At 56.4% G+C, this 21,131-nt stretch overlaps 2 protein-coding genes across 3 annotated transcripts; one reads left to right on the forward strand and one right to left on the reverse strand.

Moving 5' to 3' along the window:
- The first annotated feature begins 243 nt into the window (after window positions 1-243).
- LOC137851558 (ubiquitin carboxyl-terminal hydrolase CYLD-like) lies at window positions 244-12,487 on the forward strand. Of its 2 annotated transcripts, XR_011093282.1 has the most exons (16): window positions 244-342; window positions 3,029-3,493; window positions 3,595-3,876; window positions 4,097-4,172; window positions 4,635-4,855; window positions 5,224-5,377; window positions 6,265-6,403; window positions 7,009-7,119; window positions 7,290-7,381; window positions 8,237-8,303; window positions 9,130-9,262; window positions 9,535-9,643; window positions 9,820-9,938; window positions 10,126-10,345; window positions 10,821-12,198; window positions 12,301-12,487. XR_011093282.1 is itself a non-coding variant. In XM_068672790.1 (15 exons), exons 2-15 carry the CDS (start codon window positions 3,044-3,046, stop codon window positions 11,003-11,005), a joined length of 2,358 nt encoding a protein of 785 aa, XP_068528891.1. In that variant the 5' UTR covers window positions 244-342; window positions 3,029-3,043; the 3' UTR covers window positions 11,006-12,487. The 2 variants fall into 2 exon arrangements, 1 of the variants encoding a protein (XP_068528891.1); XM_068672790.1 differs by having other exon boundaries at window positions 10,821-12,487.
- Window positions 12,488-12,683: 196 nt separating this feature from the next.
- Window positions 12,684-18,254, reverse strand: NAPRT (nicotinate phosphoribosyltransferase). The gene is made up of 13 exons (XM_068672797.1): window positions 18,000-18,254; window positions 16,785-16,912; window positions 16,583-16,665; window positions 16,100-16,230; window positions 15,905-16,020; window positions 15,567-15,760; window positions 15,314-15,454; window positions 15,023-15,107; window positions 14,685-14,765; window positions 14,335-14,437; window positions 14,068-14,225; window positions 13,681-13,788; window positions 12,684-13,580 (listed from the first exon to the last, which is right to left on the reverse strand). The coding sequence occupies exons 1-13, from the start codon at window positions 18,184-18,186 to the stop codon at window positions 13,521-13,523; spliced, it is 1,575 nt and encodes a 524-aa protein (XP_068528898.1). The 5' UTR covers window positions 18,187-18,254; the 3' UTR covers window positions 12,684-13,520.
- Window positions 18,255-21,131: the final 2,877 nt, after the last annotated feature.

The following is a 21,131-nucleotide window of genomic DNA, read 5'->3' on the forward strand; positions in this document are numbered from 1 at the left end:
GGACACAGAACCATGGGGACACTGTGATACAGGGCCAGGGGGACACAGAGCTTTGGGGACACAGGGATATGAAGCCACGGGGCCACAGGGCTATGGGACTACGTGTTATAGGGCCGTGGCACCACAGCCCCAAGGGGACCCAGGGCCATGGGGGCCATGGCACCACAGCCCCCTCAGGGGGGGCGGGGCTAAAGGCGGCGCGGTCCCGCCCCCTCTCCTCTCTCATTGGGCAGCCGTGGCTCCGCCGCCGCTTCCTATTGGCTGGCCGCCCGGTGGTTGTGACGGGGCGGACCGGAAGTGCCGGCGTGAGGGGGGCTCCGTGAGGGCCGCGGCCGGGGGCCGGTGAGGAGCTGGGGGGGGGGACACGGGGACAAGGGGACAAAGGGGACACCGGGGGGGACACGGGGACACTGAGGGACATCGCTGGGACCGCGCTGAGGCACCCCCGGGGGGGCTGAGGGGGTTCCTTGGGGGTTTGAGGGGGTCCCTGGGGATGGGGGGGGCACAGGGGGAGCCTTGGGGACAGTAGAGGGACAAAAGGGGGGCCCTGGGGACATTGGGGTGGCAGAGGGGGGCCTTGGGGACATGGGAGTGGTAGAGGGGGGGCCTTGGGGACAGCAGGGGACAGAGGGGACATGGGGGTGGCAGAGGGGGACCCTGGGGGTAAGGGGGTGGCAGAGGGGGGGCCTTGGGGACAGTAGAGGGACAAAGGGGGCCCTGGGGGCAGCAGAGGGACAGAGGGGGGGGGCTGGGGACATGGGGGTGGCAGGGGAACTCTGGGAGTAGCAGGGGGTAAAGGGGGGAGCTGGGGACAGCAGGGGACAGAGGGGGGGGCCTGGGGACAGGGGGTGGCAGAGGGGGGACCTTGGGGACAGGAGGGTGACAGGGGGCCCTTGGGGACAACAGGGGACAGAGGGGGGCCTTGGGGATAGGAGTGTGAAAGAGGGGTTCCTGGGGACATTGGGGTGGTAGAGGGGGGCCTTGGGGACAGTAGAGGGACAAAAGTGGGGACCTGGGGACAGCAGGGGGACAGAGGGGGGGGTCTGGGGACAGGGGGGTGGCAGAGGGGGACCTTGGGGACAGGGGGTGGCACAGGGGATCCTGGGGGTAACGGGGTGGCACAGGGGGCCCTTGGGGACAGTAGAGGGACAAAGGAGGTCTCTGGGGGCAGCAGGGGGACAGAGGGGTCCATTGGGGACAGGGGGGTGGCAGAGGGGGACCCTGGGGACGGCAGGGGAACAGAGGGGGGCCTTGGGGACAGCAGGGTGACAGGGGGGTCCTTGGGGATAGGGGTGTGAAAGAGGGGTCCCTGGGGACATTGGGGTGGCAGAGGGGGGCCTTGGGGACAGTAGAGGGACAAAGGGGGGCCCTGGGGGCATCAGGGGGACAGAGGGGTCCCTTGGGGACAGGGGGGTGGCAGGGGGGTCCCTGGGGACGGCAGGGGAACAGAGGGGGGATTTGGGGACAGCAGGGTGACAGGGGACCCTTGGGGACAACAGGGGACAGAGGGGTCCTTGGGGATAGGGGTGTGAAAGAGGGGTCCCTGGGGACATTGGGGTGGCAGAGGGGGGCTTTGGGGACAGTAGAGGGACAAAGGGGGGCCCTGGGGGCATCAGGGGGACAGAGGGGTCCCTTGGGGACAGGGGGGTGGCAGGGGGGTCCCTGGGGACGGCAGGGGAACAGAGGGGGGATTTGGGGACAGCAGGGTGACAGGGGACCCTTGGGGACAACAGGGGACAGAGGGGTCCTTGGGGATAGGGGTGTGAAAGAGGGGTCCCTGGGGACATTGGGGTGGCAGAGGGGGGCCTTGGGGACAGCAGGGGACAGAGGGGTCCCTGGGGACAGAGGGGGGGCCTGGGGACATTGAGGTGGCAGAGGGGGTCCCTGGGGACAGCAGAGGGACAGAGGGAACTCTTGGGGACAACAAGGGGACAGAGGAGACCCCTGGGGACAGCAGGGTGGCAGCCCACCCTCCCCCAGTGCTTCCCCCCCATCCCCTCGTCCCTCAATGTCCCCGTCACCTAGGACGCTTCCCCTGCTGTCCCCACTGTGCCCCCGTCCCCTCCTGCTGTGGAAGGGACAACAAAAAGCCCTCAAAGACCCCAAATGCCACCCGTCTGTCTGAACTCACGCTCATTTCTGTCACCCGGGGAGCAAATCACAAAACTTCTGGTGCTGGAAAGATCAGGAAAATGTTGAATTTGGTCTTGTTTTTCTCTTTGCACGATCAGAAATTAGCTCGATTTTATTTTTCTCTATTTTAATTTTCTCTATTTTAATTTTCTCTATTTTTAATTTTCTCTATTTTTAATTTTCTCTATTTTTAATTTTCTCTATTTTTAATTTTCTCTATTTTTAATTTTTCTCTATTTTTTATTTTTCTCTATTTTTTATTTTTCTCTATTTTTTATTTTTCTCTATTTTTTATTTTTCTCTATTTTTTATTTTTCTCTATTTTTTATTTTTCTCTATTTAATTTATTTTTCTCTATTTTAATTTTCTCTATTTTTCTGTCCGACAGCTGCCTTCACGTTTCCTGCCGTGAGCCCTTCCACTTCCCTTAATGCCGCCTCTCGATTCCTCCTCTCTCCTCTTTGAAGTTTTAAGAGCTTTTAAGCTCCCTTTTAATATTAAAACAAGCAGCCTGGGTCCCGTTTCGGTGTGCTATCAGCTAGCAGGGGCCGATTACATGAAAGCAATGGACAAAAATGTACCTTTTCACCCCGGATATTTAATTAATTTAGACGTATTTGCTTTTAAAGTGGCGATCTTTAGGATCTTAGCGTAGCACCGAGGTGGTTTCCACGCTCTGCGTGCGCTTGGAGTATTTATTTGTTTCGAGGCAACTTTTTCAGACCAGAAGTGGCTTTTTAGAGGATTTTTAAAAGGGAGAAACTCAGAAATTCAGACGGACGAGGGCTTGAGTGCGGGGCTGGGTTTGAAACCTCTCAAAACCTCTTCCAACCTGATGATATCCTAAAATATCACGCGTGGCTCATCCTTGACTCGTCTCTCCGATTTCTCACAGCTCAGGGCGCCGACGATGAGCCTCCCGCCTTCGGTCGGGGATGGGAACTGCTACTACATCCTGACGGAGGGCTGTACCTATGGCAGCAAATACTTCCCCCCCGGCAGCCTCTGCTGCTGCAGCGAGCGGAGTTACCTGCGCAGCTTCGCCGACCGGCCCTCGGCTCGTTTCCTCAAGGTCATCATGCTGGACGAGGGCTCCACCGTCACCGTCACCGTGGAAATCCTGCAGCCGGTGCGCAGGGAGGTGGCCGCCCTCCTCCTGGGCATCGGGGGCCCCAGCGAACGGTTGGATTCCTTTTTGGAGAGGTTGAGCCTCGAGGCAGCTCTGCAAGCCGGGCCGGGCCAGAAGGTGACAGTGGAAATCGAGCGGCAGCACTTCCCCGGTGTCATCCGCTACGTGGGGAGCATCCACAAAAGCCCCCTGGCTGCCTTGTCCCCGGTCTTTTTCGGGGTGGAGTTACAGGTGAGCGGGCAAAAAAGGGCAAGCTGCTGCTTTTTTTTTTTTCCCCCTCCCGTTCATCACCGTGCCGAGCTTTTCCAGCCTCTTTTTTTTTTTTTTTTCAGGGTGAGGGGGAGAACAGAGGGCGCAGCGACGGCTCCTACCACGGCACCGAGTATTTCAAGTGTAAGCCCGGCTGCGGGATCTTCCTGCCCTTCAGCAGAATCCGTTTCACTCCCGGCCCGGATAACGAGCCTGGGAAGCAAAAGCCAAAAGTGGAAACGGAGGAGGGGGTGCCCGTGAAGGTGGGGGACGCCGTCAGCTTCTACGTGGACGAGGTCCTCAGGAAAGGAATAGCGATGGCAGTCTACAGGGAGGGATCCCAGTGGTTCGTGAAGGTTTGCCCGGTAAGAGCAGCCTGGCTGCCTTTTTCCTGATTATCTTTTGTGGTTTTTGTTTGTTTGTTTGTTTGTTTTTATCCCCATTTGTTTGAAATTTTATACAAGTGAGGACTTAAAGAGGAGCGGAAGCAGCATCCAAAAGGTTTCACGCAGAGTCTTTGGGCCTGTTGGAAAAAATTGGTTCATATTCCAACCATTTAGCTGATCTATTCTTTGCGCCTTTCAGGAAGAAGAAGGAACAACTGACATCTTCAGAGAAATCCCTCTGGACTCCGTCGTGAAGGAAAACCTGATTTCTCAGAGTAAGTTGTCATCAGATGGGTCCACACCGTGCGTGCCCTTATGGAGCTGGGATTTAGCTCTTCTCTGCGGGTTACCCATGAGCTGAAGGTCCAAAAAAACCTTCTCTAGTCCCAACTAATTAAATCAGGAGGCTTGAAAGATCCGTAGAAACATCTCAAGAGAAACATCTGTGCTAGCTCCAGGGCTGGAGAGAGCAAGGTAACAAGGGGTGGAATCACCTCCTCTCGCCCTCAGCAAGCTGCTAGACCAGCTTGGCCCTGTCATCGAGACATTTCCTGAGGATTACAGCTCGTGGCCCTGGCGCTCAGCTTTGTGCTTGCACGTTTAGTCTCTAATTTCAAAGCAGACCTGCTATTAGGGACGGCGACGGGATCCCGAGGTGGCTGTCACTAAGCGTCACCTTCCTGTCTCTCCTGACGCCTTCCTGTCTCTCCTGACGTGCTTTTTTTTTTGCCTCCCAGGTGTTTTTCCAACCTTCGGATCCGACGTGGGCCTGGGCCACTCGAAGCAACCGAAACGGCAGGCGAGCGAGAGCGGCGAGGAGGGCGAGAGCGGGAACCCGCCCTTGGAGGTGAACTCCATGGTCCAGATCACCTTGGACAAGGGCAATCAGGTGTTCGGAATCATCCGCTGGCTGGGCTACCTCCCCCAGATCAAGCACAAAATGGCAGGAGTTGAGCTGGTAAGGAGCAAAAGGAGTTGGACTCAATGATCCTCGTGGGTTCTTTCCTTTTTGGGATGTTTTACAAGCTGATTGACCTAGGGAGGGCTGCGTGCCCCCTCGGAATGGGGAGGAGGAGCTGCAGAGAGACTCTGAGGGTTTGTTCGCTGTCTTCAGGAGCAGTTATTGAAGCGTGGGGCAAAATAATTGAGAATCCTACAAGTGGTGTCAATAAATATAAAAAAATAACCAGAGTAGGTGAAAGCAGCCAGCGAACCAGGACCAAAACTTGTGCACAGCTCTTAAAATCCTAAATGGCCGTAGGGGAAATCACACCTGCCTCATAAAACCTGCTCTCATGGCGTTCCTCGATGTTTTTTTCCCCCCAGGATGAAGATAAGGGGGTCACTGCTGGCGAGTGGCTGGGCAAATATTACTTCCACTGCGCCCCGAAGCGCGGCCTCTTCGTGAAGCTGCAGTCCTGCCAGCCTGACGTCCGCTTCCAGAGTTCACGTGGCAGCGACCTGAACCTCGTGGAGGACAGTAAGTTCCCTGGGAGAGGGGACACGGTGCCGTGCTGGGCCAAAGCAGGCTACAGGGGAGCCCTTTGTGCAGTTTTTTGGCCGGTGCTTTCTTGGAGTGTCCCAAGAGGTGCTGGTTTTGGCTGCAGAGAGCTGGAGGCAGGAGGTAATGGTACCTGGGGACGGAGAAATAGAGGGAAGTTTGGAAAGTGAGAGTATTAAACCCGTTTTCATGTCGAGTTTGATGTGGTAAACACATTCACGAGAAGACACGGGGAAGAACGGGTCGGTGTTGTCATTTAAATAGGGAGAAATGCCTCCAAAGCAGAGAAGATGAAGTGAAACAGCCACTTAGATGTTGTAAATGAGATCAAAGTAAATAAAAAGAAAGGATTCCCATAGGGATTGCCCAGAAACTGGGAGGAGGGACAGGGGAGGATTGTCTGAAGGACCTGCTGAAGAGAGGAGATGGGATTTGAAGGGGAGAACGCTGAAAAAAAAAACAAAAAATACGGGACTGGGAAATCAGCTTAATCTTCAAAGGTGGATGTAGGTAGTTTTAAAGGATTTAAAATGACATGGGACATCTTAAAGGTCTTTCCAAAGAGCTTGAATATAACGCAGCTCCAGCCTTTTTGTGTTTTTCTCCTTGTCTTGCTTGGCGCAGCAGTGGCAGAGGCGCTGTGGGTTGCTCTGGGGAGGAAGGGCAGGTTTTCTCTCCGTTTCCAGCAGATCAATGACTTAAAGAGACCAATTCCCATCCCAACGTGGTTCAGTCCCAGCAGGAGCAGCACAAAACAGCGCTGCGCTGACCTCTGAGCAGTCTTTTGGGGCTCTGGGGAAGGGCAAGAGCGGTCCCAGCCGAGGTGGGAAGCTAAAAGGGAGCTGCTTGTGTCGCTTCTCTTGCAGGTGAGCGCGAAGCTCTTCCCCATGCTCCCGTCAGTTTTCCTCCCCTCAGGAATGAGGACGCGGTGTCCGTCCTGCGAGGGCGGATGAAAGGGATCCAAGGGCACTGCAACTCCTGCTACATGGACGCAGCTCTCTTCAGGTAAGGGCCGGCCTGGGTGGTGATGTTTGCCCAAAAATAAAACGATCATTTAAGAAGAGCTGCAGGACTCCCTAGGTGGCTGGAAATTTTGCCCTAGACCAGAAAATAACTGCGGGGGGATGCAGCTCGCTGCCTCCTGCCCTCCCTCCTAACTTCTGAGGTTCTCAGGCCCTGAAGCACCCTCGTGAGTACCTCGGGTACCGTGTGTCTGTCACGCAGGGTGCTGAGATATCGTAGCCCTCTGGACTGGACCGTGCTGCTTCTGTCACTGGAGGAGGCAGTGGCTGGAAACAGATTTCAAAAGAAACCATCCGGCAAGTCCCAGCTTCACTGTGCAGCAGTGTTGGGAGCCGAACAGACTCGGTGGTGCCCCCACGAGCAGTTTTGGCTGCAAAGTAGGAGATTTCCTTCTCCCTGGGCTGCTTCCTCGCTTCCTTAAAGCAGATTTGGTCTTGCTGTGGAGTTGTGCTGGCACTCACCCCCCCGCAATCAGCACGCGTGGCCTGTTGGAAATAAAAACCCACCGATTGTCACGGAGCACAGCGCTTTGGTTCTAACTGCTGCTGCAAAGCCGTCGGGACTCACGCAGCCCTCTCTCTTCCCAGCCTCTTCTCCTGCACCTCCGTGCTGGACTCCATGCTCTTCACGCCCTTCACGCTGTGTGACAGGAACGTGCAGGAGATTCTGCGGGAGGAGATCGTTAACCCCCTCCGAAAGTGAGTACAGCGCGTGGGGATGCTCCAGCTCTTCCATTTGTTCCCTTCCCCTGACAGTAAAGCTGTCCCAACACTTCCTGCACGCCTGTGAGCTTCCCCTGCTCGGCAGAAGCCTTGTGATGCTTCGATTTCTAAATGAGAGATCACCTGTGGCTGCTTCTTGTTTCTAGGACTGGCTTCGTCAAGGCTCGGAGCGTGATGCACCTTCGGGAGCAGTTAACCGAGAAGGGGAAATGCTCGAGTTTTACCAACGCTGAGAAAGGTAACGTGCTTCCCCAGGCTGCTTCAGCCTCTGCTGCCTCACCCAGGCACCAAACTTAATTAAGCACCAGCTTAATTGCATGCTTCTCCCGTGCACGCGTGTTAACATGCGAGCTGTGCTGCTTATTTATGTAAAAAAAAAGTGCCTGTGAGATATTTTCGGCTTCCGAGAGCTCCCCGTGCTTCTCGACTGACATTTGTCTGATGGGAGGATGGGGATTGCTGGGTTCTCTCTGCCGCCTCCCAACCGGTGGCAGCTGCTGCCAGGAGGGGAGAGGATGAACCGTGTGAGCAGAATTTCAATAAGGGGGATTTCCTTGACCTTTATACTTTGAATCAGCCCTGATAAATCCGTCCCTGCCAGAATCCAGCGTGGTTTTATCGTGTTGCCAAGATCAGTTTCTCTTCCGAGCTCTGATAAATTATTTGGGGTTCCTCAGAGACGCTAGTTTGGTTAAAAATAAGCCAGAAAACGCCGACATCTGGAGCCCACCCCTCTGATTCCCATTGCTCCATCCCTGTCTGTGCTCAGCAAGGCTCCCTGTAGTTCATGACACCGAAGCAGGTCGTGCCAAACATCGTTGCAACAAGCTCTGGGTTCCCAGATAGCAAATGAGTGGCGTTAATTCTCCTAGAAGCAGCAGGTAGCTCATCACTGAACAGCAGCTGCGGTTCCGTACGGCTGTGTATTTATTTTAGCTGGAGGGTGGTTTAATTGCTGTTTGGTTTCTTGAAATTTTGTGAATTTTTCTGAATTTTTTCTTGGTTTCTTGAACTTCTCTTTGAATTCCTGCTCCTGGTCTTGGCTGCTCGTTAACGTCTGTGGAGTGACCCCTGCTTTTCTCTGCCCTTCCAGATCCCGAGGAGTTCCTCAGCCTCATCATGCAGAAGATCCTGGGGATAGAACCGCTCCTGAAACTGCAGTAAGTTACCCGTGCCCGAGTGATGCTCACGAGTTCTTCACCACGCAACCACCAGGTGTTACTGCACCTTCTCAGCAAGGCCGTGGAGGCACAGCTCAGGGATTTGTGCTCAGCTTTCTGCTCTCCAGCAGCTGTAGCTCGTGATCTCACTTGCTGTTAATTTATCCCGGGTGGGCCCATCCAGGAAAAGACATTTTTAAATTCTCCCCAGAGGCGCCACCTTTGGAAAACGCTGAAAAAAAAAACTCGTGCCAGCCTTAGGCCAAGACAGCAGTGGTCTGAGAAACGTGGAGGCCGTCTCCAGTGCGGAGCCGGCGCTGTTTGACAGCCTTGGGATGCGTTTGGGATGCGTCCAGGCTGTTCGAGCTGGCTCAGATCCCGCAGCCTCTCAAAACAGGGAGCCCCGTGGATGCGGTCCCGGTTTCTCAGGACTCTACAAAGAGGATGAGAGGCTGGAGGAAGCCCAAAATAACCGGGCTGTTGGGAAGCATAGAAGGGGATTGTTCCATTTCTGTGCTCGTTTGTGGGGCCGTTGGCCAAGCCTCGCATTGTGGAGCGCTCGCAAGGGCTGAGCACAAAGGGAACTCTGTGCTGCAGCTCCCCTGCGGAGGGGCATCTGAAGGAAATCCTTTTTCTGCCAGTTCAGGGATGGAGAGTTTTTGGGGGACCTGCTCACAGCTCACCTTTTGAATGCCCGAAGCCTCGCTCTGTGGGTTTTCTACGTGCATTTATAAAGAGATCCTTCATTTGAGAAGGAGTTTTCTGGTCGTGCTCCGTAGCAGTTGGTTTAAAAATACCAAAATGTCTTTGCTTTGTGTCCTTGCAGGTCTGGAGGCCACGAGGGACTGGACTGTTACTGCTACCAGATATTTATGGACAAACAGGAGGACCTGGTGGTTCCTGACGTACAGCAGTTGGTGGAACATTCCTTCCTGACCTATGACCAGAAGCTAGTGGAGGTGAGCCCAGCTCCTTTCCATCTTCGTTGCCATCTCCTGCCTCTTTCTTGCTTTCTCCACCATCCCTGCGCCTGCCAGTGGATCTGGTGGATCATCCCCAAGAGATGTTGTAGGGGATTTGACCTGGGAAGAGGGCCGTGCTTTCCCTGCTGCTCTCAGCCCTCGTGAATAACCTGAGCAGAAAGCTTTTCCTCCCAGGAGCAGCACCGAGACGAAACTCTCTGGGATTTGCCTCTTCTGGAGCAGTGACTCGTTTGCCTTCGTTTTCCCAGATCCCCTCTTGCTTCATTATCCAAATGCCGCGGTTTGGAAAGGAATACAAAATGTTCAGCAAGATCATCCCTTCCTTAGAGCTGGACATCACTGACCTGCTGCTCGACAGTAAGTTGTTAGGTGGTGGTGAGAGTCACCAGGAGACGGGGCTGGGCTCTTGGGGCCGTGAGCAGGAGCTGAGGTGGGATCGTGGAGTGATTCCCATCCCCTGAATGCCTCAATTCTGCAGGGTGAGAATTCAGCTGAGGGAAGCTGCCTCCTCTCACCCCTTTTTCCCTCCGCAGGTCCCAGGGAGTGCTGCGTGTGCGGCGACGTCGCCACCCTGGAGTGCTCGGGGTGTTTCAAAGACAAGATGTTCGCGCCTACGGGCCTGAAGCAGTTCTGCAGCACCTGCTCCAAACAGGTATTTGGGCTCTTTGGGCGCTCGTGACATCTGCCGTGGTGACCCCACAGCAGGTTAAACCCCCAAAAAACGCCCACGTTCCCCTCGCTGCCCCTGCAGCTGGCCAGGTTGGGTCCAGAGGAGGATAAACTGGAGGTCTGGCTCGGTCCTGCCCTCTCAGCACTGCCACCCCGTCGTTTTCCCTCAGGTTCACTCCCACTACCGCCGCAGAACCCACAAACCCACCAGGCTGCACGTCCCGGAGGAGTTTCAGTGCCGGAGCCCCCAGGGAAGCCAACGGGTCCCCCGGGAGAAGATGGAGCTCTTCGCCGTGCTCTGCATCGAGACCAGTCACTACGTCTCCTTCGTTAAATACGGCCCCGAGAACGAACACTGGATGTTTTTTGACAGCATGGCCGACAGGCACGGTGAGGATGGAGCCAGGAGGGTGTAGGGTGAGCGTTGTGGGTGCTGCTCTGCATCGGGGCAGCGTCAGGGAGGTTCTGCACCAATCCTAAAAGGAACCCGAGGCTTTCAGAGGGAACGCAGGGTGCTGGGAGGGGGGCAGCTTCGTGTAAGAACGGACAGCCCATTGCTCTGAACCCAAGAATTAGGATCCCAGTGCCACCAGTATGCATTTAAGCCAACCCCAGGGAAAAACGGGAGCAGGGCAAGGATATTTGGGAGTTGCTCCTGGTTGCTCTCGTCCCCTGGCTGCGTTCAGGTTGGGGACTTCCTGAGCCAGCAGGGACTGGGTGCTCCTCTCCCACCTCCTGGTGGCCCCCAGATCTCCCAGCTGAGGCTTGGACTTGCTGCCAGGCGCGACGGTGACTGCTCAGGCTGTGGGTCCTCATCCTTTGGGGCCACGTTTTGGCTAAAATCTCTCCCTTTCCCCAATTTTAGGTGACGAGAACGGCTTCAACATCCCCACGGTGACCCTGTGCCCCGAAGTCGCCAAATACCTGGACTTGCCGCTGGCTGTGCTGGCCCTGGAGCAGCCCAGGGACATGGACGGGGTGGCCAAACGCCTCTTCTGCGACGCCTACATGTACATGTACCAGAGCAAGAAGATGGCCCTCTACAAGTGACGCCGTTTCAGGCTGGTGTCAGAGATTTGAGCTTGGGGTGGCCCCGCAGCCTGTAACGGGTGAAAGCAGCCGGAGCCTGGGTGCCCCGAGCTTGCACTTTTTGCCTCTTCTTGCCTCTTCTTACCTCTTCCAGCGTCTGCCCTTCAGGCTAGCTACGGGAGCCTGGCTGGGTTTGGAAATCCTGCTCCAGGTTTGATGGAGAGAGAGCTTGGGTCTTCCTGCAGACCTGGATTTGGCGTTTTTACGCTCAAATTCTCTCATTCCTGCCTTCTTTCTTCCTACCTCCTTCCTCCGCAGGTGCTCTGCCCTACCTCAGTGTTCTCCCCGCACCCTTTCCCTCCCAGGACCAGCATCTCAAAAACTCGAGGAGTTTCCCTCAGGTTTGTAAAGACCGAGAGAAAAACCACAGCCTCGCGTGGAGTGAGAGAACCAGGTGGCAGCCGAGTGGCTGAGATGTGTCAGGAAGGTTTTTCCTGATCCTACCCCAAAAGCTGGGGCCCTGAACTGTCCTCCCTTCCCTTATCCTAATACCTCTGGCACTTTTACCCACTGTTATTTTCCACCGCGAGGTTATTTGGATGTCGTGGGCTGCAAACACGCTCAAAAACACGTATTTCTGTAGGAACAAACATAGGAAAAAAGGTGGAGCAGAGGGACAGCAGGCGAGCACGAGGCACGCTCTCATCTTTTTGTGAATCCTACATTATTGCTACGGGGCAGGAGGCATCCTAACAGCCCTTCTCTCACTTGCTGTCCCATCTTTAAATCCACTTCTGGGATCCGTACCAAACAGCAACAACAATTTCGGGACAAAACTGGAAGAATGAGCACTTTTTACGTTTCCTTTGCCACGGCAGCAGGAAGGATTAGGGTCCCTGCGTCCTTTAAGTTAAATAATTTAAATTTGCGAGTTAGGAGGTGTCAGGGCAGTGGGAAGCCAGTTGGGGACTCAGTGCCGTGAGCTGTTTGAGCCAGGTTCGAAGGATGGGATGCAGTGTAATGAACCCAGGCTAATCATTTTTATTTTTACTTTTATTTTTTTGGGAACGCTGCTCTCCAATTTAGCTCCCACCCTTCGGTGAGCTGATATTTGGAGGAGAGCCATGGACATCGGTGTGCAGGGATGGGGAAGGCTGTGACCCTGCTTCTGAGCCCCGAGGGCAGCCTCGCTGCCTTTTCTTCTCCGCTCAATGGTACTTTTATTTGTTTTCGTGTAGGAATTCAGGCCAGGCTCTTTTTTGAGAGTACTGTGCGCAGGTTTAATAACAAAAAGTGGTTTTTTTCCTCTCTTATAGTGCAAAGTTAAGTGCCTTATGGAGCGCAAGCCCAGCTGTGCTCCAGCCTGACGGTTTTTTTTTATAAACAGGACACAATCAGGCAACTCTTTGTGGTTGTTTGTTTTTTTTTCCCATCAACATATGTTGCAAGGACCTAAGCGATGGAGAGAAAAAATTAAAATAAAGCATCTTTTATCAAGCTTTCTGCTGGGAGAGGGTGTAAGTCATTGGTTAGGGTATTCAACCACACGTTTCTTCATCTGTCCTGCCTGCCCCCAAGGTAAGATGTGCTCCAGGTGCCACGCCGGAGGCTTTGCTGCTGGAATTAGGTACAGGATCCCCCAAAATGGGGCTGTGACCATGTGCTGGGGTCCCCCCCAGCTGCTATCATCGCTCAACGCTCGCTTCTCATTTCAGTTTTATTCAAATATACACCACGAAGTGAAATGACAGGTGCTGAATTAGACATTCAAGCTGAAGGAGAGTTTTGTTTTTTTTTTTTAGGACTGGGGCAGGCACGCAGTGTGCTCGCAGCACCGGTGTGTAAGGCTTTGATTTTGTTTTGTGCTTTGGCTGAAGTAAGGGCAGGGCTTAGTGCCCCGCTTCCTCTATAAGAATCGAGGTTTGAGGTCATGGGGGTCGACCTGAACCCACCTTCCGTGCTTAGGAGACCTCGTAGAAAATGGAAAGGTAAAAAAACGGGGCCACAGAGCCAAAGCTTAGGGGAGAAAGGGGGCAAAGTGCATCTGCCACGGCTCCGTGGGTGGGAAACCTTCTCGGCAGGGATTTTAGTGCCACCGCTGAGCCTCGCCGGGGGCTCTGGGACACGAGGGTGGTCCCCATGGCCTGGAGATGCCACCACAGAAGGCACAGGGCGGGTAAGGCCACCAAGGCGGGCAGTGTGGCCACCAGAGAAGGCACAGGGGTGGCAGGGCCACCGAGAGGGGCAGGGAAGGAAGGGAACTCCCCAGGCGATGCGGTGACAACGCCGGTCACCGCCGTGTCCCAGCCCGGGACGTGGTGGCCCCGCCACCTCCCAGCTCTGCCTGCCCCATCCGTGGGCACCCAGGGCACGCGGGGAGCGCTTCCAGTTCCAGCGTGGTCCTCGGAGGGGATCGGCAGAGCAGCAGCCTCATTAGCCTCATTAGTTCCCAATTAATCACCCGGCCTTCCGTAGAGGACGTGGGAAGCGCTGGCCCCCAGGCGGGGGCTTGGCGGGGGGCGCACGGGGACCCCCCTCACTGCTTGGCCTGCCGCAGCTCTGCGAGGAGGAGGTGCAGCTTCTCTGTCACGGCCACCTGGTGCAGGAGGGGACATTGAGTGTCCCCAGGGACCCTACAGGAGCCCGAGGGCAGAAAATTGGGAATGGGACCGGGATTAATCAAGCGGCGGGCGTACCGGGTAGGGCTGAGGCTCGCGGAGCTGGCGGTGAGCGGGGCTGAGCTGGTTGAGGGATGTCTGCGCGTGGCTCCGCACCTCCGGCAGGCTGGGCAGGACCTCACACACCTGTAGGATGGGGATAAAAGAGTGTCCCTACGTGGGGCTGCCACCCCGACCTTTTAGGCTTTTCGCAGCAGAAGCCCCAAAACTTTGCGGTGAGAGCCACCTGGCCGAGAGCAGCCCCAAACCACGTCTCCACCTGCGTGCCCAGACCCCACAGACCCTTCTGGAAAACCCCGGGGGACCCATTTCGGATGGGGCACAACCTCATCCCTCCCCTGGGAACCCAAATTTCCTGGGGAAATGGGAATTTCCCAGGGAATTGGGAATTTCCCATCCCCTCACCTGGCCGTCTCTGAAGTAGGTGCGATGCAGGGGCTCCACGGTGCTCGGCCAGACCTTGGTGGCCTCTCCTCTCCTCCCCAGGACGTGGGCCACCAGCTCCTGCCCTGCTTTGGGTGCAGGCTCGTCCTCCAGGGCCATGAGGTCCATGATGGGGTGACCTGCAGGGGGGCTGGGTTAAGGGCGCTGACAATGCCAGGAGCAGGATTTAGGGGCGATCAGGATTTAGGATCAACGGGGCAGCAGCGCAGCGGGGTTCCCAACACTCACCAGCATCGTCGTAGAGCCGATAAATTGCCTTAATCCCGGGGATCGTCATCTTCTCCTCCTCCTCCGTCAGCTTCAGGCAAGGCGAGCCGTTGACCTCCACCAGCTGTGGGACAACAAGAGGACGTTACGGGGACGAGCTCCTTGTTTTTTGCCACGCGAAGCTGGTGCCAAGGGCCATGCAGAGCTCCGTGCCCCCCCCTTGCGTGCCGGGGAGGCCACTGAGGCAAAACAGCCGAATAAATCATTAAAAAAACAAACAAACGAACGAAAAAAACCCTCAACCCTAATAAATTATTAAATAAACCCATAAACTATCCCCAAGCCAAGCGGGGCCGCGCTGCCTCTCCTACCTTGTAGACGCAGCCCAGCGATGGCTGCAGGGGACACGTCACCAGGTTGGTCCCCACACCGATCACGTCGATCTCGCTCCCCTGGTGCAGCGGAGAAGACAACAACCATCAGCAGCCCGTCCTGCCTCTCCTTTTTTTTTTAAATGCTAAAAAGCATTAAAAAAATGCTAAAACCAGAGCCACGGGGCAGGTCAGAGGCTGCTCTGCCCCAAAATGTTTGGTTTCTGTCTGGCACACCCAAAAATCCACTTATTCCAGCCTGGAAACTGCTCTTACGCAGGAGAAACTGAGTCACAGGAGGGTGACAATCCCGTTGTCACCCCTCGTGGCTGCCTCACCTCCCGGATGAAGCTCTCCAGGCTCCGTTCGCTGATGTCGTTGCTCACGGCGATGGGGATGCTCCCAAACCAGGGCACCTGGAAGCTGGAAAAGGAAAGTGAGGAGCTGGGGAGGGAGCAGAAGGACGGCCCCGGGGGCCTTGAGAGCCAACAAGCACCCAAAAGTGTCCCGGCACCCCATCGAGCAGGGAGGGCACCCACCCCAAATATCCAGGGACAACGGAGGAGGTGCTGGGTACCCGGGGTAGGGGATGCTCTCCGTAGGCTCCCTGCCCGTTTTGGGGGACTCACGCGGTGCCGCAGGCTCGGAGCACCCGCCGGATCTCCTTGGACTGCTGGCCCAGGTCCCCGCTGTCCAGGCGCACCCCGATGGCGCGGTAGCCCAGCTGGTGCAGGGCCAGCGCCACGGCGCAGAAATTGGGCAAGCCGCTCCTGGAGAGGGCGAGGAGAAGGATTAGAGCCCGTGGCCTCTTCGCACAGGGGGCAAGGACCGAGGGCAAGCTGAGCAGGAGGCCAAGACGGGAAGGGACCCGTCCGTCCTCACCTCATGACGCAGTAGGTGTCCAGCAGCCCCTGGAAGTGGTGCGGGAAGGTGATGGCGTAGGACACGAAGGCGGCCAGCTCGCCCCGGTTGGCCTTCTCGGGGGGGCTCTGCAGCAGCTCGCACACCCGCCGCAACCACGACTCGGCCAGGGCCACCAGATCCACCGGCTCCCCGCCCGCCAGCGGTGCCAGGACCTGCTCGGGGACATCAGCACCGCGTCCGGGGTGTCCAAACACCACGCGCGTCCCACAGTGGCCCCGTTGCCCTTCCACGGGGCATCCCGTGGGGGGGACACACGAGGTCCTATGGCTCGAGATGGGGTGTCCCATCCCGCTCACCTTGGGCTGCACCTCCTCCAGTGCCGTGAAGGACATGATGAAGGAGTGGGCGATGGTGCCACGCACCGGGATGCCGTAGAGCTTCCCCGCCAGGACGTTGCTGGTGAAGTCGAAGCCTGCGAGGATGGACGGGGGGAGGGTGGGGGTGACGGCACGGCCGTGGCACTGCAGGGCGCTTCGGGGGGCACCACTCACCCCCGATGTAGGAGTATTTGGAGGCGGACAGGCCGCCGTCCGGCCCCTGGGCGCGACGGAGCCCGATCTCCATCAGCTTCACCTCGGGACCGGCGAGGAGGCGGAAGCGGGCGGCGTTGGTGGCCACCAGGCTGGGAGAGAAAGGGACAAAAATGGGTTTTCGGAAGAGCTTCTTCACCAAAAGCGTCATCAGGCATTGGGACGGGTTGCCCAGGGATGTGGTGAAGGGATTTAAAAGATGTTTAGAGGCAGAATTTGGTGATAGGGTTTAGTGGAGGACTTTAGTGGAGGGTTTAGGGTTAGGGTTAGGTCAGGGGTTGGACTGGGTGATCTTGGAGGGCTCTTCCAACCTAGATGGTTTTTTGGGATTTTCTCAGGGTGCTGCTTAGCTCGGACACGGAAAAGGTTCAGGGACAATTGGTGCAGCAGGGACGGATGAATTCTGCAGCCAGGGCATCCCCAAAAAACAGGAGGGGCCCTTACCTGGCGTAGTTGACCAGGCACAGCAGCGTGGTCTCCAGCAGCTGCACCACCAGCAGCGGCCCCTTCACCTGCAGGAGCGGGACCTGCGGGGACAGCGGGGGTGACATCTCCCTGGCTGAGCTTGTGGGGACGTGGGGACATGGCCAAGCCCCGTTTGCTGGCGGCCCCCGGTTCCCCCTGCGAGGCTCAACCCGGGTCCCACCCTGGAGAAGACGACGGAGCCTTCTGGCACGGAAGAGAGGGTGACCTCCGAGGCGTCCACGGTGCAGAGGTAATCGAAGAAGGCGTCCTCCGTCGTGCTGGGCAGGACCGAGCGCAGGTAGGCGATGTCTGTAGGGGCAGGGGACACCTCAGCCCCTGTCCCCACACCGGGTATCCCGTCCCCAGGTCCCTCTAAGAGGTGCCCCTGTCCCACTGAGGACTTTCCCTGCCCCTCTGCCAGGTCCCACAGTGCTTTTGAGGCCCCCCCACACCCCCCATAGGGACATCTCTGTCCCCTCCTCAGGTCCCATGGGGGGGGGGGACACCCCCACCCAGGATTCCTGCCCCTTAAGCCCCTCTGAGGCAGTCCCTGTCCCCCTTACCTCAGCCCCTTGTCCCTCAATGTCCCCTAAGGAGTCCCTTAGAGGCACGTCCCTGTCCCCATTACCTCCCCCTGAGGACTCAGATCCCTCTGAGGAATGTGAGGAATGTCCCCATACCTGTCCCCCCCCCCCCCAACTCCCCAAAGCCCCCATCCCCCAAGACCCTCTGAGCCACGTCCCTGTCCCTCCACGTCCCCCTGAGGACTCACATTCCTCTAAGGGATGTCCCTGTCCCCCCCCCACCCCAGATCCCTTGTCCCCAAAAACCCTCTGAGGCATTTCCCTGTCCCCTCACCTCAGCCCCCCTTCCCTCAAACCCCGCCTGAGGAGCCCCCTGTCCCTCTGAGGCACATCCCTGTCCCCCCCCCTACATCCCCCAAAAACTCAGATCCCTCTGAAGTTTGTCCCTGTCCCCCCCCCCCCAAACATCTCCCCAGGTCCCCTTCCCCCAAAACCCTCTGAGGCACGTCCCTGTCCCCTCACCTCAGCCCCCACTTCCCTCAAGTCCCCCTGAGGATCCCTCTGTCCCCCCTATGTCCCCCAAAAACTCAGATCCCTCTGAAGTTTGTCCCTGTCCTCCCCCCCCAAACACATCCCCGGGTCCCCTTCCCCCAAAACCCTGTCCCCTCACCTCAGCCCCCCCTTCCCTCAAATCCCCCTGAGGACCCCCCTGAGGGGCGTCCCCGTCCCCCCACCCCACCACCTCTACCCCCACCCCTCTTTCCCCCAACCCCACCCCGCACCCCCAAACCCCCCTCTTTTCCCCCCAAACCCCAAGAAGCGACGACGACCCCCGCTTGTCCCCCTAATCCGTGTCCGCGTCCCTCACGCACCGGCGGCGGAGAAGCGAAAGGCGCGGAGGAAGCGGAGCCCCTCGGCCAGGCCCGCACTCAGGGCGAAGGCCCCATGGAAGGGTTCGCGGCGAAAAAAGAGCTCGGCGGCGGCGGGGACGCGGTGGCGACCGGCCCGCCAGTAGCCGTAGGCCATGGTGAGCTGGTAGAGGTCCGTCAGCAACGCCATGGCCGCCACACGGCGCGAGGGAGCCTGGGAGTCATGGCCTGGCAGGGAACAACGGGGCGGGCAGAGGGCGAGAGGGAACGTGGTGGCTTGAGGGGGGACATTGGGGGCATAGGGCACGAGGGCATGAGGGGACGTGGGGTGTGGAAGGGGGAGGTGGGGTATGGGGTGTGGGGTAGTGTGAAGGGGACACGGGCAGCAGGAGGGGGAGCACGGGGGATGTCATGGGGTGTGTGGTGCATGGGATATGGGACATTAGGGGTGGCAGCGTGTGGGACACGGGACATCATAGTGTGTATGGGACACGGGATATCACGGAGTGTATAGTACATGGGACGCAGGACATCATAGATTATATAGGACATGGGACATCAGGGATAGGACACGGGACATCACGGAGTGCATAGCACATGTGACACGGGACATCAGGGATAGGACACAGGAGGTCATGGAACATGTAGCACATGAAACACATGACACGGGACATCATGGATTATATAGGACATGGGACATCATGGATAGGACACGGGACATCATGGAGTGCATAGTACATGTGACATGGGACATCAGGGATAGGACACAGGTTGTCATGGATTATATAGGACATGGGACATTAGGGGTGGCAGCTTGTGGGACATGGGACATCATGGAGTGCATAGTACATGCGACACATGACAGCAGGGATAGGACACAGGACATCATTGATTATATAGGACATGGGAAATGGGACATCATGGAGCGTATAGGACATGGGACATGGGACATTAGGGATGGCAGCATGTGGGACATGGGACATCATAGTGTGTATGGGACATGGGACACAGGATATCACGGAGTGTATAGTACATGGGACATGGGACATCATGGATCATATAGCACATGAAACACATGACACCAGGGATGGGACACGGGACATCATAGATTATATAGGACATGGGACATCATGGATAGGACACAGGACATCACAGAGTGCATAGTACATGTGACACGGGACATCAGGGATAGGACACAGGAGGTCATGGAGCATATAGCACATGTGACATGGGACATCATGGATAGGACACGGGAGGTCATGGAGCATTTAGCACATGAAACACATGACACGGGACATCATGGATTATATAGGACATGGGACATCATGGATAGGACACGGGACATCATGGAGTGCATAGCACATGTGACACGGGACATCAGGGATAGGACACAGGAGGTCATGGAGCATATAGCACATGAAACACATGACACGGGACATCATGGATTATATAGGACATGGGACATCATGGAGTGCATAGTACATGGGACACAGGACATCAGGGATAGGACACAGGAGGTCATGGATTATATAGGACACAGGACATCATAGTGTGTATGGGACATGGGACACAGGATATCACGGAGTGTATAGTACATGGGACATAGGACATCATGGATCATATAGCACATGAAACACATGACACCAGGGACAGGACATGGGACGTCATAGATTATATAGGACATGGGACATCAGGGATAGGACACGGGACATCACAGAGTGCATAGTACATGTGACACGGGACGTCAGGGATAGGACACAGGACATCATGGAGCATGTAGCACATGAAACACATGACACCAGGGATAGGACACAGGACGTCATGGATTATATAGGACATGGGACATTAGGGATGGCAGCATGTGGGACACGGGACATCATAGTGTGTATGGGACACAGGATATCATGGAGTGTATAGTACATGGGACATAGGACATCATGGATCATATAGCACATGAAACACATGACACCAGGGACAGGACACGGGATGTCATGGATTATATAGGACATGGGACATCATGGATAGGACATGGGACACCATGGAGTGCATAGTATATGTGACACGGGACATCAGGGATAGGACACAGGAGGTCATGGAGCATATAGCACATGTGACATGGGACATCAGAGATAGGACACAGGACATCATGGAGCATGTAGCACATGAAACACATGACACCAGGGACAGGACACAGGATGTCATGGAGTGCATAGTACATGTGACATGGGACATCAGGGATAGGACACAGGATGTCATGGATTATATAGGACACAGGACATTAGGGATGGCAGCATGTGGGACATGCTATCATAGAATGTATAGCATATGGGACATGAAAAACCAGGGATAGGACATAGGATATCATGGAGTGTATAGCACATGGGACATGGGACATCAGGGATAGGACACAGGACATCACAGAGGGTACAGCACACGGGACACCACACAGCTGGGACATGGGACATGCAGCACCAGGCACCCATGGGACCAGATGGGCCAGCACTCAGGGCTCTGGGGACAGCAGGACATGGGACAAAACATACAGGACACCAGCCAGGACAACACTTGGGACTCTGAACATGCAGTAACACGCATGTGGGGCTCCAGGGATGACAAGCCACAAAAAATATCACTACACCAAGGACCCCGGGCCCATCCAGCCACCAGATGTGGCACAAAGGACACCAGATGGGACACCAAGCCTATGGGGCTCTGGGGACAGCAGCACCCATGACACACCAGGCTCCTGGGAACTGGAGCCAGCACCACGTGGCTGGGGGCTGCTGCAACTCCATCCCGTGGTCGCAGTGGGGCCCCACGGTGCTTCTCATCTGCTCCGTGTTGGCGGTGTGCAGCCTGCACCCAGACCTTGGACTCTGGCACCGTGACAGAGGACTCTGGCCTACGGTTAAAAATTCCACCTCCCCCTTCTCAGGCCACGCTCAGCACAGCCCCAGCTCCTCACGAAGCAAAGGATCGGCTGAAGTGACCTGCACGGGGCATCAAAAGCAGCAAGGAGAAAATTAAAGAGGAAATTCAGTGGCTTTTTTTTTTGTTGTAGTAGTAGCAGACCTTCATTTCAACACAGAAACACATCTTGAGGTCTTTCCTTTTATGAAGGGAAACACCCAAAGT

Source organism: Anas acuta, chromosome 2, assembly GCF_963932015.1.
Source record: "Anas acuta chromosome 2, bAnaAcu1.1, whole genome shotgun sequence".
Taxonomy (NCBI): domain Eukaryota; kingdom Metazoa; phylum Chordata; class Aves; order Anseriformes; family Anatidae; genus Anas; species Anas acuta.